The following is a 16,648-nucleotide window of genomic DNA, read 5'->3' as shown; positions in this document are numbered from 1 at the left end:
TTATAAAAAAAAAATTGCACCTCCCGATTAGGCCATACAAGTAGGCCCATTAGGCCTAATAATATATTATTTATTTATTTATTCAATATATCGTAATCGCAGCACAAGGCTGAATTAAAACAATATTAACATGATAATGTACACATCAAAAGGACAAAAATCTAAAAATTTACAAATACTGTATAAAATATAAAGGTGCAAAATTCAAGAATCTATAAAAAATATAGGCCTACAAAAAAGAAAATTTACAAAAACACAAACACGCGAGGAGAAATTGCACATATGCTTACTCGCTAGCGAAAATAATGTCACAGCTTTGCTTGGGAGAAGGTTAGAGTGTGTAATTCTTCCCCGATGGGAGGGATCGTCAAAATAAAACGCCGCTTGTCCACAACAAAACACTCTGAAATAAAAATAAAACACAGAGGCCTACAACAGTACATAATATTCAGGAAAATAAATTTATTCGAAACTAACTGTACAAAACTGCATATAAATTTCAACGTTTCTTTTCTTCATTTAAATACAAACACTAACGCAACTTCTTTTAAACGCTTTGGCAACAACAAAAAAATGTACACAACAAACGTACAGTCCCAGATTCAAGGTAATGTTCCACTAAGCGATAATAGTAGGCCTAAATGTCCGCCATGACTTATAGGTCCGTCATACCATAAACGCGTTCCAATAAATATAGGACGCAAACACGTTCCAATAAAATATGGGACAGTGAAAAGGTACGGTACATTCAGACCGATTCTGCAACCTTTATAAAACTAACTGAGTTGTAATAACAGAACTTTAAAATATGATTAGGCTAAAATACTGCATTAAATAAGAACAAAACATATTTTCAAATTTATATTGAAATAAACAATAAACTCAACATCAACATATTCTAAAAATCAAGTAAAACATAACATACGTAAAAAACTGTTTATCAATTTTTCATTTTTATGAATATAGAGAAATAAAAACCGGGTTAAATAAAAACACCACATGCGAGTCATTACGTGACGTGTACACATATACGTCCAGAATGATTAGTATGAACCAGTGAAATATATATGGCCCTGTATTGAAATACAGAAGCAAGTTATTTGTTTTGTGGTCATTTTTCAGACACGCAAAATTCAGACGAAATAAGTGTTTGCGTTACCAGTGATGTGCTGACGTAAACACAACGCGTAAACATAGATGTTCCCGCTACAAAACGCATTCGTATCATTGACGTACGCTCGACCATGGCTCAAAGTCGTTAAAAAAAAATTACGGACCATATATTTATTTCCTTCTCTGTGAATAAACGTAGGCCTACTGCGAATAAGAATCGGAAGTTTATGGGTATTCCGACGCTGCCGGGAATTTGGTTAATGTTGATATTCGGAAATTGCACGATCAGGGCTTAAAGCGTGGTTCCCACTAGCGATGCAACGCAAGGACGTAACGCAACGCAAATGAATTGACCAATCACAAGCGATGGCTTATTCGCTTGTGATTGCTAACTGTCTATAACTTCGCTTGTCATTGGTTAAAACGCTTGCGTTGCGTTTACGTCCTTGCGTTACGTTCTAGTGGGAACCAAGCTTTACGAATAATATAAGACGTAAGTGTTTCACTTTCTTTGTTTCATTTGTCTGATAAGTTTCGGAAGTTGTATCGGTATTCCGACGCTGCCGGGAATTTGGTTAATGTCATTTGGTACCGTAATGTCTTAATCCGTCATAATCCCATTAAACAATGTTTTACTTTATTCAATCGACTATCAATTCGTCTCACAAGATTCTCCAGTTTTATCGGTATTCCGACACTGCCGAGAATCGGGTAGATGTTCCGTAATACAATACCGTAAACGAATAATTAAAACAACATCACTGTTCCACTGTTTGAATCATCTATCAATTAGCTGTTACTTAAAATCATTACAAATCCACCAATCAAAAATATTATTCCACATTAAATATTCAATAAATCAAAACCTTGCATCTTTTTGGAATGTATGAAATAACGATTACAAGACGATCCCTGAGCCGCAAAGGTTACACACGTCTTGACGTAAACTTGAACCGGGTCGTAATTCCTTTTATTTTATGCCCATAGTCTCAACATCAAGGAGTTTCCTTACGTCGTCATTTAACTCAACAATTTCAATTTGGTCTTTTGCATTCACTTGATCAACAGATGACGTCATTATCTGACTATGACAAACTGATTGTATAAGTTCTTCTCCATCTACGCACACTATCTCAATTGTAGGATGAACAGTCTCGAATTGTTCACGAGGGATGCTGACCGTTTGACAAACATCTACTAATAGGCACCAGTTGAGAGGCCTGTGAGAAAAATGTTTGGTAAAATAAATAATAGGCATATTCAAAACTATCTTAGCGCCCGGACGTTAGGAAAGTACACTTTCTTATTCCCTGATACGACAAAGGGGTTGGAGACTAGGAATTTTTGCTTGCGAAAAGTTGACGCATGCGCACAGTGAATTATCATGACGCAACTAGTTCTTCGCAAATCGGAAGTTCAATAAAATACAGTATTTCACATAGCATGAGGTTACACACGGCGCGCTTTGCTAGGGCTTGGTTCTCACTTGCGACGCAACGTAACGCAATCTACGCAACGTAAGAAAATGCCCTTCCAATCATTGTGTTTGCCCCCACCTGCGTGCGTCGTCGGTTCCCACTTGCGATTACGCAATGCATCACTTTGCGTCGATACGTCGCGCTGCGTTACGTTGCGTTGTGTTCTAGTGCATGACACAAAATGTACGTGTACGCGTGACACAAAAACTTAACGTACCCTTTGGTTTTATCCACCTGGAGGTTGAACGTATTTAAATGTGGCGAATCACTCAGCTCAATTTCAAAATCATCTTCTGTATCACTATCTGGTCCTGGAATGTCTTCAAATATGTTATAACAACTATCGGTTGTGTCATCTGTGAAATAAATTATTAATAGTTAATATAATGATAATAATAATTTATTAGAAACTTCACTTTTACAACAGTGGCACACTTTGATGATAAAGGTGCGTCCAAGTTATATAATTAGTAGTAATACCGTAAAACCTCGAAAAGAAGCCCATGGGCTTAAACCTCGAAAAGAAGCCCATCTCGAAAAGAAGACCCCCTCTACAGTTTGCAAAAGTACTCTCGAAAAGAAGCCCATCTCGAAATGAAGCCTCCTGGTCTTCTTTTCAAGATAGTATGAGCTTCATTTCGAGACAGACTACTCATCCTGTATTGAGATGATGACGAAATTATTGTATTTGAATCATAGGACTGTTTTTTTGCTTTTTATATTGTTTTTTAATTGGTATATTAAACATAATTTCATGGTTGAAAAAATGTCTCAAAAGTCACATTATTGTAGTAGAAATTCACAAAATTTACAGCATTCATTTCGAAAAGAAGCCCCCCTCTACAGTTTGCAAAAGTACTCTCGAAAAGAAGTCCATCTCGAAAAGAAGCCCATCTCGAAAAGAAGCCCATCAAGAGCATTAAAAAAAGAAGCCCATGGGCTTCTTTTCGAGGTTTTACGGTATATATGGATAGTCCTTATTATATTAATTATTTACGTTCATAAATTACTTTATTCATTTATTTGTCGTGTTTTTCATATCAGGGCACACTGCTATAGTAAATAAGTACATTATAAGGTAAACAAGAATATTTCTTACAAAAAACGCTGCTCACTTATTGTTATTGCTAAGGTCAAGTCTGGGGGTCACTTTATCAAGCCTAGATACTTCAAGTATCCTATTACAAACAAAAACTTCAATGGACTGTTTTGATAATAATTCAATGATTATCTGACAGTGAATTATAGTAATATCATGGGACTCATAAATACCAGAAATGCTTTGGGATTTGTCATTAGACTATTTTCCCAGCCGTTTTTTGGATTCAACAGGTGGTACCTATAAATTATAGTCGAGTTTCCATTTTAACAAAAATGTCAAAGTGTAGTACTATACTGCTGCTTGATTTCATTTAATGAATGAGTCATCTCGTGTGACGTAGCGGGCTAGAGCAGCAGCGTGAAAATAATAATAATACTGTAGATCTAATCTGTTGAGTGGATAGGAAAAATAGTAGAGCGCCCCCTTTATGAACAGTTGGCCTTTAAATGCGGTAACGGTAAAGCGTGGTTCCCACTAGACCGCAACGCAACGTAAAGCGTGGTTCCCACTACCGATGCAACGTAACGCAATCTACGCAACGTCAGAAAATGCCCTTCCAATCATTGTGTTTGCCCCCGCCTGCGTGAAATCAAACCTGTGATGTTTGCAGCACTATTGCGTCGTCGGTTCCCACTTGTGATTACGCAATATAGCACTTTGCGTCGATACGTCGCTGCGTTGCGTTCTAGTGGAAACCACGCTTTACGTATATTAGGCGTTTCGGCGTAAATCGTAGTATGATTTGCCGCATGCGAACATTATCAAAATGACGTCATAAGTGGACGTGTAAATAAACATCTTTCTATTAAACCGACGGCCGCCGGACGCGTGATAGTAGGCACAAATCGCGCAATACACGGGCGAGTTGTGCTTATGGGATATAGGTACGTACCGAATAGTGAAGAACTACCACCAAACTGCCACCTTAGTTCTTTATCTGTCAAGGGTTCCTCATCTTCTCCCATTTCCCATGATCCATTTATATCCGTTAAAAAACCTATATAGAATACAACACATTATATGACGAAACAAGGCAACATAGGCATAAATAAACATACAAATAATTGTAGGCAGAAGTTTAAGAAAACCGTGAGCCAATAAATAATTGAAAATGTTGATATATTATTCGTATAATTACTCCTAAAATAATATTCACAATGTTGAGCAACGTACCATAAAGCAGAGTGCGGGCGTCCTTGCTACGTGCTAATTTCAACGTCGTTCGTCCGGAGTAAGTTGCCAGAAGCGGGTCGGCGCCAAAAGACAGTAGCAGACGAACAACTTCCACGTGATCGTTGTCAACGGCATCGTGAATGGGCCTATCATAAATCAATTATTACAAATATTATGCCATGTTTTATATAAGTAACAACAGAAATTATATTAAAAGTTAGAAGAAAAACACCGTATAGTAGAATAGTACCAACTCCTAATTGTAAGAAATTGTGTTTAGTAACTGTTAATTTAGGGTGCTATTCAGGGGACACCCTTATAAGAGGACACGTTTGCGCATGTCTATAAATCATTCGAATTTGTAGCTTCTGCGACGATCGTCAGAATTTAGCGTAGTAAGCGGGAGCGACGGAAAGGCTTTACAACCGCGATAAGTACTGTATGCGCAGACGGCGGCGGCCGTAATGCTGTTAGTTGTTAGCTTCATGGAAGAGTGTGGAGCGGCGTTCTATCTCCTCTCAAAAACAGTCAAATTTACGCTCGAATATCGGATATTTTAAGTGAATCCGTGTCGTAAATTTACAAGTACGCCTCTAGTAATGTGACCTACACTCATAAAAACGTGTGACACATGCGGTTATGACTTCCAAGCCATCCTTAAATTTTATGACCGGAATTTGTTAACTTTAATTCATATAATTTTGTTGATATATTCAACTCGAAGGGCGTTTGACGCCTACAAAATATACGGGTATCAGACACTATGCTCCTTTGTATAAAGTGTGTGGGCGTACATTCTAAATGGTGTTATTTTTGCGGTTTCCATTACAAGTTCCCATTAACCAAGTTTCGTTTGTGATAAAATAATGGTACTTTTCATAAACTTACCAATGTAAAGAACCTGACAAACACAAACAAATCAAAATTCAATGAAACATACCTAGTACCATCTACTGCGCCTGCGTTTACATCAGCGCCATAACTTAACAGTGTGTGAGCAATCTTAAGGCGGCCGTGTACGCAGCATTCATGTAGCGCCGTGTATCCAGCATTATCCTTTGCGTTTATATCCAGTATACAATACTCCACGCAATAGATTGCCACATCCTAAAATAAAAAGTTACCGTGTATTATTTGGTAAAGTTGTGAAAATCAACAATATAATATTGTGCACATTAAAACTACGGGTTTACGTATGCTTATGGTACCATGTATAAGTAAAGCTTGGTTTCCACTAGGACGCAACGCAATGACATAAGCGCAACCAAGGAGGAAATCAATCACAAGCTGATAGAAAACGTGTATTCAATTCTATCTAATTAATTATAGCATAGGCTACGGTACAGTATAAATGGCGGGCCAAGTTGTATAATAATGGAATTAGAGATTTCAATAGGCTCGCCATACTAAAGCGATGATCTATAGTCATCGAGCAGCTTTTTGACGGTACGAGGCGTTGTGTACAGATATGCGAATATTCAATTCTATTCAATATTATTAATTATAGTATAGGCCTATATGACGGGCCAAATTTTATATTTGAAATTAGAGATTATTTCCTTTTCAATAAGCTTGCCACACAAAAGCGATGGATTACATTGGTCAAGCATCAGTTCCATATAGAGAATTTTATTTTCAATTGGCTCGCCATACTAAAGCGATGCATTCGTCGAACATCAGTTCCATTCAATAATTTTTACGCAGTACCATCATATTTCTTAATGGCGTAGGCTTACAATTTGGGAAGTGTGAGGGTAGGCTGCGCGCCGTGTACAGATATGCGAATCAGCAGTTAAGATCTCTATTGGTTTTATTAGTGTAGGCCTACATACATATACAATATTTGTATGAACTGTACATATTATACAATACATTTCCTGGAGCTGTTCTCTATTGTTATTGTTAACGTCTCCATTATCAAAGCATTTTAATGATAATGTAATCCATTCTGTTGTTGTTATTGAATCCAACGGTGTACTATTTACAGCCGTATCGCACTGCATAATTATATTGTTATGTATGTTATCTTATGGTTTCTATAGTCTCAATACAAAATATTACCGCGTAATAAAAAAAGATCAATGTTTGTCACAAGATGAAATAGGAGATTCCAATTTTTTTCAACATTACGTATAACAATAATAATAGATAGATTTATACAGCGCAAATAAACGATGTCTCTATGCGCTCAATATTTCGAGAAGTACAAATTAATTTAGTAGGCATATGGAATTAGAGGTCCATGGTAGGCCTATAGAGGTCCATGGTAGGCCTATAGAGGTCCATGGTAGGCCGATAGAGGTCCATGGTAGGCCTATAGAGGTCCATGGTAGGCCTATAGAGGTCCATGGTAGGCCTATAGTAAAAATAATATGTCGCTTCACGCTGAGTTGCGACTACGTCCGTGTTTTACAACTATCTTTAATAGTTCAAGTCTTTTCGACACTCTATATTATTGATAAAATCTAGAGACAAAGTTTGTAAATTGCGTTTAAATGAGTCGTATACTGACATCCCGGATTACAGCAAGGCACTTGTAAAAAGGTCGTTAGCCATTCAAAAAGTCTTGTTGTCAACAACAAAAAGTAACATTTCTACTTGGAACAATCGTCACAATATAATTATATAGGCCGCTACAATGACACTTGATTGACAATGACAATTCAATAAGCGTGATGATAAATTGAAAGGAAACGCGCTGTCACGGTAGACTTGAAAATAGACAGGCTATGTACGGGGCGCCGCTGGGACATTGTGAAAACATGTATGGAACGTAGTCACATATTATATAGATTAAATTTGTCCATAATTTTTGTTTTTAAATAAACAATTATACTTACGTCATAGCCAAGTCTTGCAGCTCTGTGTAAAATGGTTTCACCCAACTTCTTATTTGCAAGGATTTTACGGAAATCTGGAAAAAAAAAATCCACACATACGGAAAACTTTAGACTGTGTTACGTAAATTAGAAACAGCATGTCCATGAAATGTAAACCCATATACAGTATCAATTGATACCATATAACCCGGATGCGATGATTATGGCAAAGTTCAAACCGTTAGTTTTTCCTGTAAATTGTGTAAACATTGCTAGGCCTATATTACCTCGAATAACACCACACCAATGGATGGATTTTAAGACGCGATATACAGACATGATCGACACATGACGAATAAATAGGTCTACCTATGTCTACATAATCGGTAGGGAATTACCCATCACTTTCGTTTTCTATTGTAAATCTTAAAATAATTGTCACCATATTATTATTCATGGGACAATCTTTGTCAATTATCAACGTAACTATTTATGGCACGGCTGCGGTAAGTCTTCAAGGATGTGACATGGCGAGAAGTAGGCCTAACATAAGTAATAGACTTCATTTATGTTCGGTACCACAGGTAAAACAATGTCAACTAGGTCCCCAAAATTGTTTAGTATTTATCGATATTATAGTCCTATTCATCTTACCTGGCGGAGGTTCAGGACGCTCGAACTCGAGCGATTCCGTCTCACATTTGATGAAGTCACTTTCTTCGTCGAATTCCTATGTTAAAAAAAGATTTTAAAAGTATTACTTTTTTAAAGGCTGATTTACTGGTTAAAACACAAAACAAACGATGGGTAAATGTATGGTTTTATAAAAATATAAGTGCATATATGGACATGGTTCGTCTTATTTTTTTACGACGCGACGCGACTACGAGTCTATCATTCATTATGCGCATGCTCAATATGAACTCGAGTGAAGAATGACTTCTCGGCAAGAAAGCTGCGTACGGTAGTCGCCGCAAGTTTAATTAGAATTAGACGCATTTGTTCCAAGGGTAACAACCATCTGTGGGCCATCTATACTTTGTCTAACGCACTGAATGCGTCTTGGACTTAGTAGTGTTTGGAGGTACAATACAGTATATACAACATAATAAAGAAATAAAAACATATAAGAAACAGCAATTATTTACCCCGCCCTCGTCTGGTTCTGCTGCTACACCGTCTTGACTCCACATGTCGTCTTCTAGGTGTTTAGTTTTCATTTTATGTTTCTTGCCACCTGATATGGCCACAAATTTCATTTTATGTGGGTTGCATGGATCGACGACGCAGCGCATGGAACGTTTTCCAGCGGACGACGTCGACGACTTCCTTCGTTCTGATATCGGTATTTCTTCGGTAATAGTCTCCGCGTCGTACTCATTCTTCAACTTCAAATGGAGATTAATCGGGGCGGCGGCGTCATCATCACGGCTTTTCCTGGAATCTAACGAAATCTTTCGCACGCGCGGGTACTTTCCACGTCCACATCCTTTGTACTTCATTTTAATTTTTTCGCTTAAAATGTGCGCCGTTTTTGTGTTTTTTGTACTATTGGTGCTAAGTTTACGCTCACGGTCCGTCTTAGGTGGGCGTCCGGGTGGACGTTTAGCTGGAGGTGAGTCATCTTCACTAACGCTTACTGACGTTGAACGTTGTCGTCGTCGCTGCCAGTATTTTGCTTGCTCTTTCTCTATCTCCAGTTCGTAGCGAGCGTTTTTGTTATAAGGTTTCTGTGTGCTACTAGGACCTGAAAAAATATGTGAAATGAATTAATACACCAAAAGGAAGTACAAAACATTTTTCCGTTATAATATGTTTGGACAGTTGTTTTATAAAGACTTTTACTAGAAATAGAGGTAGGTACATCTAGCACTGAATTTCTGATCCCTAACAGCTCTCGGGAATAAAAATCATAAAATGAGGTATAGACCTAATATGCCTATAGTGATGCATTTGTTAGCAAACGAAGATGATCCCTAACGTTCCTCGGAAAATTACAAAATGAGGTAGACCTAAATTGTGATGAATTTGGTAACAACGCAGATGATCCCTAACGTTCCTAGGTAAAATCATAAAATCGACTGATAATTTTGCTGCTGTAATCCTAAACGGAAGCTATCACAGTGCCCATTTGTTTTATTATATATTACCGGTACGTATTATTATTTATTATCATGAAAAGGATAGTCTATTGCGGCGAATAGATTTTGGTTTTGCGTATAGTCAAATCACGATGTAATTACGAACATAATTTGACAAACTTACGTGCACCGGCATTACGCGTGCGTCGGCTAGACAGAACTGCCAAGTCAGCTTGGTCATTTGCAGCTTCTATTTCTTTGCTTACAAACACGTTGTCATCGTTATCTACAAAGAAAACAAATGTTGGTTAATCCGGGCCGCGAATTATAGGCTTTATATAAACTTTTCGTTTCGTCACTAGACTACGCGCCTCTACCGAGTAAAAAAGGTATTCTGCACACGCACCCATATGGACATGTGCAGAATAACTGTTAAGCTCAATAAGCAGTCACTTATGTCCACACTAGATAGGGCGCAACGCATCCAACTATGTACTTACGCGCAACGCAAGCAATTTGACCAATCACAGGCGACAATTCGAATGATTAATCTTGTTGACAAACATTTAACATAATTTTTGGGAGCTTTCGACTTGCGACAACTAAGGACCAACGACCAACCTAGGTCAGGTCAATCCATGTGTCTTCGGTCAAATCTGTGACATACGCATGCGCACAATGAACATGACGTAGTTTGGTCGTCGGTCCTCGCATTGTATCACCTGACTGGCTTAATCAAGAACGTTTATTCATCATCTATTATTTTTATGGATGCATTGTAGAATACGCATCATTATTTTAAATGACGCAAACGGCGCCCCATATTAATCCTACCTTCTGTATCTGTTAGTAATTTCTGATCGCCATCGTCATATCGTATAACATTATCTGGCTGTGTCTCGGTGTCATTATCGTGGTTTCTAATAAATACTTTCTCTTTCGCTTCCATCTGATTAAATTGTAGGATAGCCCGCTGTAAACAAAATACAATCGAAACAGAAAATTTAAAAACACAACATCGAAACAGGAAATCAAATATTATGTATAAGTTCACATTGTTGCATGTGAAATTACGGTATAAAAATATAAAAACATAGTAGAAATAAAGACATGGTTCACAACAAAGTATCGAATCAAGTAAATCCACGTAGAGGTAGCAATTGTTATAAGATTATATGGCGGATCCAGAATTTTGAAATTGGGTACTATTTTGAGGTATTTATTTGATATTGTTTTCCACAAACAAAAATGGGGGGGGGGGGGGGCGGTCACTCCCCACTATGAAACTAATGCCTTGCTTGGCTCTTAATATTAGATTACATATGGAATAAATATTAATATGAGCCGTTATATTATGTACAACAAATGAATACACAAACAATAACATTGTACTCGGACATAAAAGAATATGTTAATGCATAGGCATATTGCCCTAAATTTAACAATATAATATAGCGTCGAATAAATTTCTAATGATTAATATGCAGATCAATTTTGAATATAGATAGATAATATGTTCAGCTGTTAGTAAGAGAGATAAACTGTGATAGAGATAATCCACTAATACAAAGTTAGTATTCCGTGTATATTAGTACATTAGTATTATTAGTACAGCTATTTAAACTAAGCAGCATTATTACAATGTTAACAAAGAAATTGAGAGTGAAATAAGTTAATATCTTTAATTTCCTATTTCCAAGTAAAAGCACAATTACTGTCATCATATCATTAATAAAAACGAAACCGGTACCAACACCACTCTGCAAACGTCACAACGTCTACCAACACCACACAACGTCTACCAAGACCACAAAATGAAAATGTCTACCAAAGCCACCAACTTCGAGCAACATCACCAACCGCTACCAAAAGCATCAACCTCTACCAACACTATCAAACATATAGGAACACCACCAAAACTCTAGGAACACCACCAAAACTCTAGGAACACCACCGAAACTCTAGGAACACCACCAAAACTCTAAGAACACCACCGAAACTCTAGGAACACCCCCGAAACTCTAGAAACACCACCAAACCTCATACCAACACCACAAACCTTTACAAATACCAGCGAACCTCTACCAACACCACCAACCTCTACCAACACCACCAACCTCTACCAACACCACCAAACCTCTACCAACACCAACAAAGCTCTACCAACACCACCAAGCTCTACCAACACCACCAACCTCTACCAACACCACCAAACTTCTACCAACACCACCAACCTATAAAAACACCACTAACCTCTACCAACACCACACACCTATAAAAAACCAGACCGACAAATTCAATCACCAATGTTTTTTACCAGCCATCGGACCAAGCAATTGCCGACAACCACACATAACATATCGTACCAACTGTTAACAACCAGCACCATTAATACCGTACGTTTATTATTTTGTAATGCTTCAATTATATACTGTACTATATATCTGTATTATTCAAAATTTAGCCAATGTTTAGCCAATTCGATGGTACTTACGCGATTTAGAGGAACCGGCTTAGTACTACTAACTACTCCACGCCAATCAATTTCACATTCCTAGAGTTAGTGTAGTGAAATGGCAGAAGATGAGTGAACATGAAAAAGAATGAGGCATGAAAATGATAAATATTAATGAATAGATAAGAATAGGTCAATTCTGAAGACATCCCTATTAAGGGTCCCGATAGCGTGTCCTCTTGATTAAGTGTAGGAGTTGACCGTATGGAGTTAAAACATATATATTGCCTTGTCCCTTTAATAGGAGTGTCCCATGTAGTTACTCAAAGCAATTGAGTGTTCGATAAACAATTACAAAAGACATATACACACAAAAACAGTAGTATTCATAGACATAATTAGTATGAACATTACACACACTAACATTAGTGTTGGGTTTGTAAAGGGAATACAAATTGTGTCATTAGCCTAGTTAGCGTCGGTGCGGTGGAGTTAGGTAAAAAAAAGAAAGTTTTACTCACCTTCAGAGCGCGTTCTTCCCGGTCAAGGCTCACAGATTCGTTCAACAAGTCTTCATGTTTCTCTGCTTTCGCCTCAGCGACGAATCCGTCAGAGTTGGCAATTCGACTAATCTCAAGAGGTCTCTTCCTTGGTGGTTTTATAATCGTCTCGCCAGTCAACGTAGTCACTGTTGGGCTGAGATTCTTCAGTCTCTGTTCCATTCGATCAACATCTAACATCTGCAATCCGTCTCGTCTTGGAGAAACTGATGGTGTTCTGGAATGTCTGTTTAAAAGTACTTGGTCTGGCAGGTCTTCAGATTGTGGAAAACGGATGGCAGGGATCGTGACATCTTCTAGATGTTCTGGTACACTCCTGCCAAAGTAGTCCACGGCATCATCAAATTCTTTAACCTCACTCGTGTTCAACAACTGTTCTGATTCTGAAGGCCAAACGGTCTTAGCTACAACTATATTATGTTTACCCGTTTCCTTTGGCAGTTTGAGAACGTTTGGATCTGAGAAACGTGCTGTGAATTTATCAGCAGCAGCTGGCGAAGACGGTTTGGGGCAAGTAGGAGGCAGAGCCCTGTGTTTCATTCCAGTGCGGTAGACTTTTCGAAACGGTGAATCATGAGGTAATCGTTCACATCCGGTATCTTGCTGTAAATCTTTGCTTTCTTTTATTTCTCCATCTTCTGAATTTAAATGATCTGTTGAATGTTTACGATGTTGTTCGAGTGACAGCGAAGGTATGTCCTGAGGGTCTACTGGATGATGAACTGAAGAGGGAGATGCTTCACAAGAATCTGTCAAATCAATCACGTCCATTGACTTTCGCGGTTTTGAGTCAGGTTTGCAAGAAGCGTTATTTTCTTCACGAAGATTATTTAAACGTGAAAAAATGCTGCGATCTTCTTCCTTCACATTCTGATTAAGCATTTGTCGATACATTTGGTAACTTGCAACCTGGTCATCAGCTTCTTTAAAGATCTCCTGCAGTGCCGCCTTAGTTCCCTGTGAGACAGACTCCCCATATTTTATTTTCTCAGCTGTTTTTAAATCTCTTTTTGTATGAATCGCAACGTCGGATGGTTTATTTTCTGGATGTGATGTTGTTGCATGAGGCTTCATTATCTCAAATCTATGTTGAAGATTGCTACGAAAATGCTCTTCCTTCGGCAGAGAACCAGGTATGACTTTAAACTCATGGCGAGAAGGAGTACTAAGAGACATAGAAAAGTTTGGGCCTTCGTGTCTGGCGTCTTTTAAAACTGGAATTGGCGAGTCACCGCTGCGAACTCTTTCTTCCTCCGCGTGTACTGTGCGTTGTGGCGTGAGTATTGGCATGGGTGGAGAAGGTTGGTCAGATATAGGCGATGTTAAGGGCGATGAGTTTACAGTTGGTAATTTACATGGATTATGAAGTCCTTCAAGAGATAAGCCTCTTAAAGATTCTTCCCTTAAACGTCGACGGTTTTCTGCATGTTTGTTTTCCTGATCTGTTCGATCGCCATTTGTTTCTACACAACTTAATTTAAACTGCTTTTTCAACATATCTTGTCTCGCAATTTCGGGAACCGATGTGTTCATATTTTCATCATTATGAGTGGTTTTATTTTTTTCGCGAGACGTGTGACTCGCTTCTTTCTCTGCTGAATGGAACGGTTCTCTGTTCAGTAACCGATCGGATTTCTGGAGTCCTTTTCGGTCAAGTTCAGCCCGAATCATTTCACCTAACGGGTCACTCTCTGTCGTTCTACTGCCTCCGAATAATACGTTCGAGTAATAATCATGAAGTGCATTCGGTATTGTGCCAGCTTTTGGCGAATATGTAAACTCTGGTGAGACCATTTTGGTATCCTCACGATGTCTGTTATGTACACCATGCCGTATTCGTTTCTCTGCCATTCGCTTTGGAATAATTGACGGTGGCGCTGGTTGTATACTTTGATGAGTTACCGTTGACACACTCAAATTCTTTGCACTAACAGTTTTTGACGGGATTTGATTGGATGCTGGCGGAGTAACGCTTAATTTGATTGGTTGATGTTTCTTATTTATAACCACCTGATAGCGATTTTCCCTAGCGTTCGAACTATTTGGCACTCGTGTTTCAGATTTTGAACAGTTAGTATTAGTAGATGTGCTGACTCTGCCAACTTTTGGAGTCTGAGATAGCGATTGACGTCGTTCTTTAACATATCTCTCACGTGCCAGGTGTTTAAAATACAACGCATTTGAACTAGACGTTAATACAGCTCTTTCTGGTGTGTCTTTGAGTGTTCTTTCGATCTCTTGATCATTAATGCCATCCGTATCGCTTACACTTGTTCGTCTGAGGTCTTCCATTTGTTGACGACGTATGCCCTTTAATCCACCACGTGACGCAACACAAAATTTAGCAGGTTCAGGCCTTGCTGATGTCTCATTATTCAACGATTTTAATAGTTTGTTTATCTTTTTACCTGCGGCCATTGAATTGTGAATGAGTCCGAATGCAGCAGGATCTGCCGTAGCCCTGGCGTAAAAATTCTGAAGAAGAACCGCTTGCGTCTGTGCTGCCGTTGTTTTGTAAGCTTCCGGTAATTGATTAAGCACATCGTTTACAGACATTACAGGAGGAAAAAAAGTACGGCCACGGACCATCTCAGATTGGCACGTTTTCCGAATTCTAGCGTCTTCCAACCGATCTTGCGTTTTCCGAATTCTAAGTTCATCTGGTCGATCTTGGACAACCAGTCTCCGTTTTTCATTACTCTCTTTCTTTCGTGGTGCTACTAAAGCAATTCGTACAGGATGAAATTCTTTGATTTTCGCAGTTTCTCGTGGTTCCATCGCCTGGTATGGCCGTTTCATTGCATATTGGCGATGTTGCTCTAACTTTAGTGATTGACTGTTTATATCATATTTGGCAATATCTTTATTTTTTTTATACATCATTTTAGCATTACTACTTCCGCTTGTAGATAAAAATGTTTTAAGTGCCGTTTCACCTCTGCTGTGTTCACTGCTAATCGGTGGCTGGTGGTTATACACGGGAGGCGCAAGACGGCCTTTCTTAGCGGCATCGTGTTCTAGATAATTTACCCGCCGTCCCTCGTTCTGTCGATGTTTCAACATCGACATCCATGCTTTTTGCGCTTGAATAGCTTCCAACCGCGCAGCAGACTCACTAGCGAGCAGTTCTCTACGACTATCACGAGGATGATTAACAACACTTCTTTGTCGAAAGGCTTCCGAATCAACCAGCCGCCCTTGTTCATTGACATAATATCGCATGCCAAAGCCCTTTTCTGCCACTCTAGGTCGTTTAACTGACAAATCTAAAGGCTGCTCACTAGCTGAACGGACAGTAGGCCGACGAGCATCTGCAGACGGCGTTTCGTTATTGGAAATTCGTGGCACACATTGCGCAAGACTCCGGGCGTCTGATATCTTGATTGAACTTAGCGCGTCTGTCTGACTTACTGCGTGTTCATACGCAGATTGTCTGCCAGGATCCGTGGGGAACATAATGTATCTGGGATTGACTGCGGGCGCACCCTGTTTTTGAGGTGCCCGGTACATCTGTAATGACAAATAAAAAGTAGTAGTAATAAAAATATAGGTTCTGAAATCATTAATATAATTACGGCCTTATGTGTCAATTAGAAATTCATAATTTCATTTTCTATAGAATTATAAGAATGTAAACAATGCTCTTGAAAACTCTCAATAAGGACGTAACGTGATGCATGGTAAATTATAGAAGCCGTGTGGTAAAATGCTATCACAATCTCAGGACGTAGTCACGTACAGTTTTCATAAGTCGATAACAGCATAGTTCTGAATAAATGTATGGCTTTTGAACAGTAATCATTATATAGCAACCGTTTTGAACGACGAAGTTCTTTCCGGTATTAAAGTCCAGGAGTTACATTTGTT

General features: G+C 38.6%; 1 protein-coding gene across 3 annotated transcripts in view; it reads right to left on the bottom strand.

The window, feature by feature from the left end:
- Positions 1-442: 442 nt before the first annotated feature.
- The window catches only part of LOC140048531 (uncharacterized), a 40,910-nt gene continuing 24,704 nt past the window's right edge, over positions 443-16,648 (bottom strand). For all 3 annotated transcript variants that reach the window (XM_072093270.1, XM_072093269.1, XM_072093271.1), the window contains 12 exons: positions 12,743-16,291; positions 12,261-12,320; positions 10,601-10,739; positions 9,951-10,052; positions 8,834-9,432; positions 8,340-8,415; positions 7,707-7,780; positions 5,807-5,973; positions 4,867-5,012; positions 4,586-4,690; positions 2,809-2,947; positions 443-2,333 (listed from right to left, as the gene is read on the bottom strand). In XM_072093270.1, the coding sequence (XP_071949371.1) occupies positions 2,084-2,333; positions 2,809-2,947; positions 4,586-4,690; positions 4,867-5,012; positions 5,807-5,973; positions 7,707-7,780; positions 8,340-8,415; positions 8,834-9,432; positions 9,951-10,052; positions 10,601-10,739; positions 12,261-12,320; positions 12,743-16,291 (5,406 nt within the window). In that variant the 3' untranslated portion in view covers positions 443-2,083. The remainder of the gene's footprint in view (positions 2,334-2,808; positions 2,948-4,585; positions 4,691-4,866; positions 5,013-5,806; positions 5,974-7,706; positions 7,781-8,339; positions 8,416-8,833; positions 9,433-9,950; positions 10,053-10,600; positions 10,740-12,260; positions 12,321-12,742; positions 16,292-16,648) is intronic.

This window comes from Antedon mediterranea, chromosome 5, assembly GCF_964355755.1.
Source record: "Antedon mediterranea chromosome 5, ecAntMedi1.1, whole genome shotgun sequence".
NCBI lineage: Eukaryota > Metazoa > Echinodermata > Crinoidea > Comatulida > Antedonidae > Antedon > Antedon mediterranea.
The sequence above is the reverse complement of the archived record's forward strand: the minus strand, read 5'-3'. Positions and strand labels throughout refer to the sequence as shown.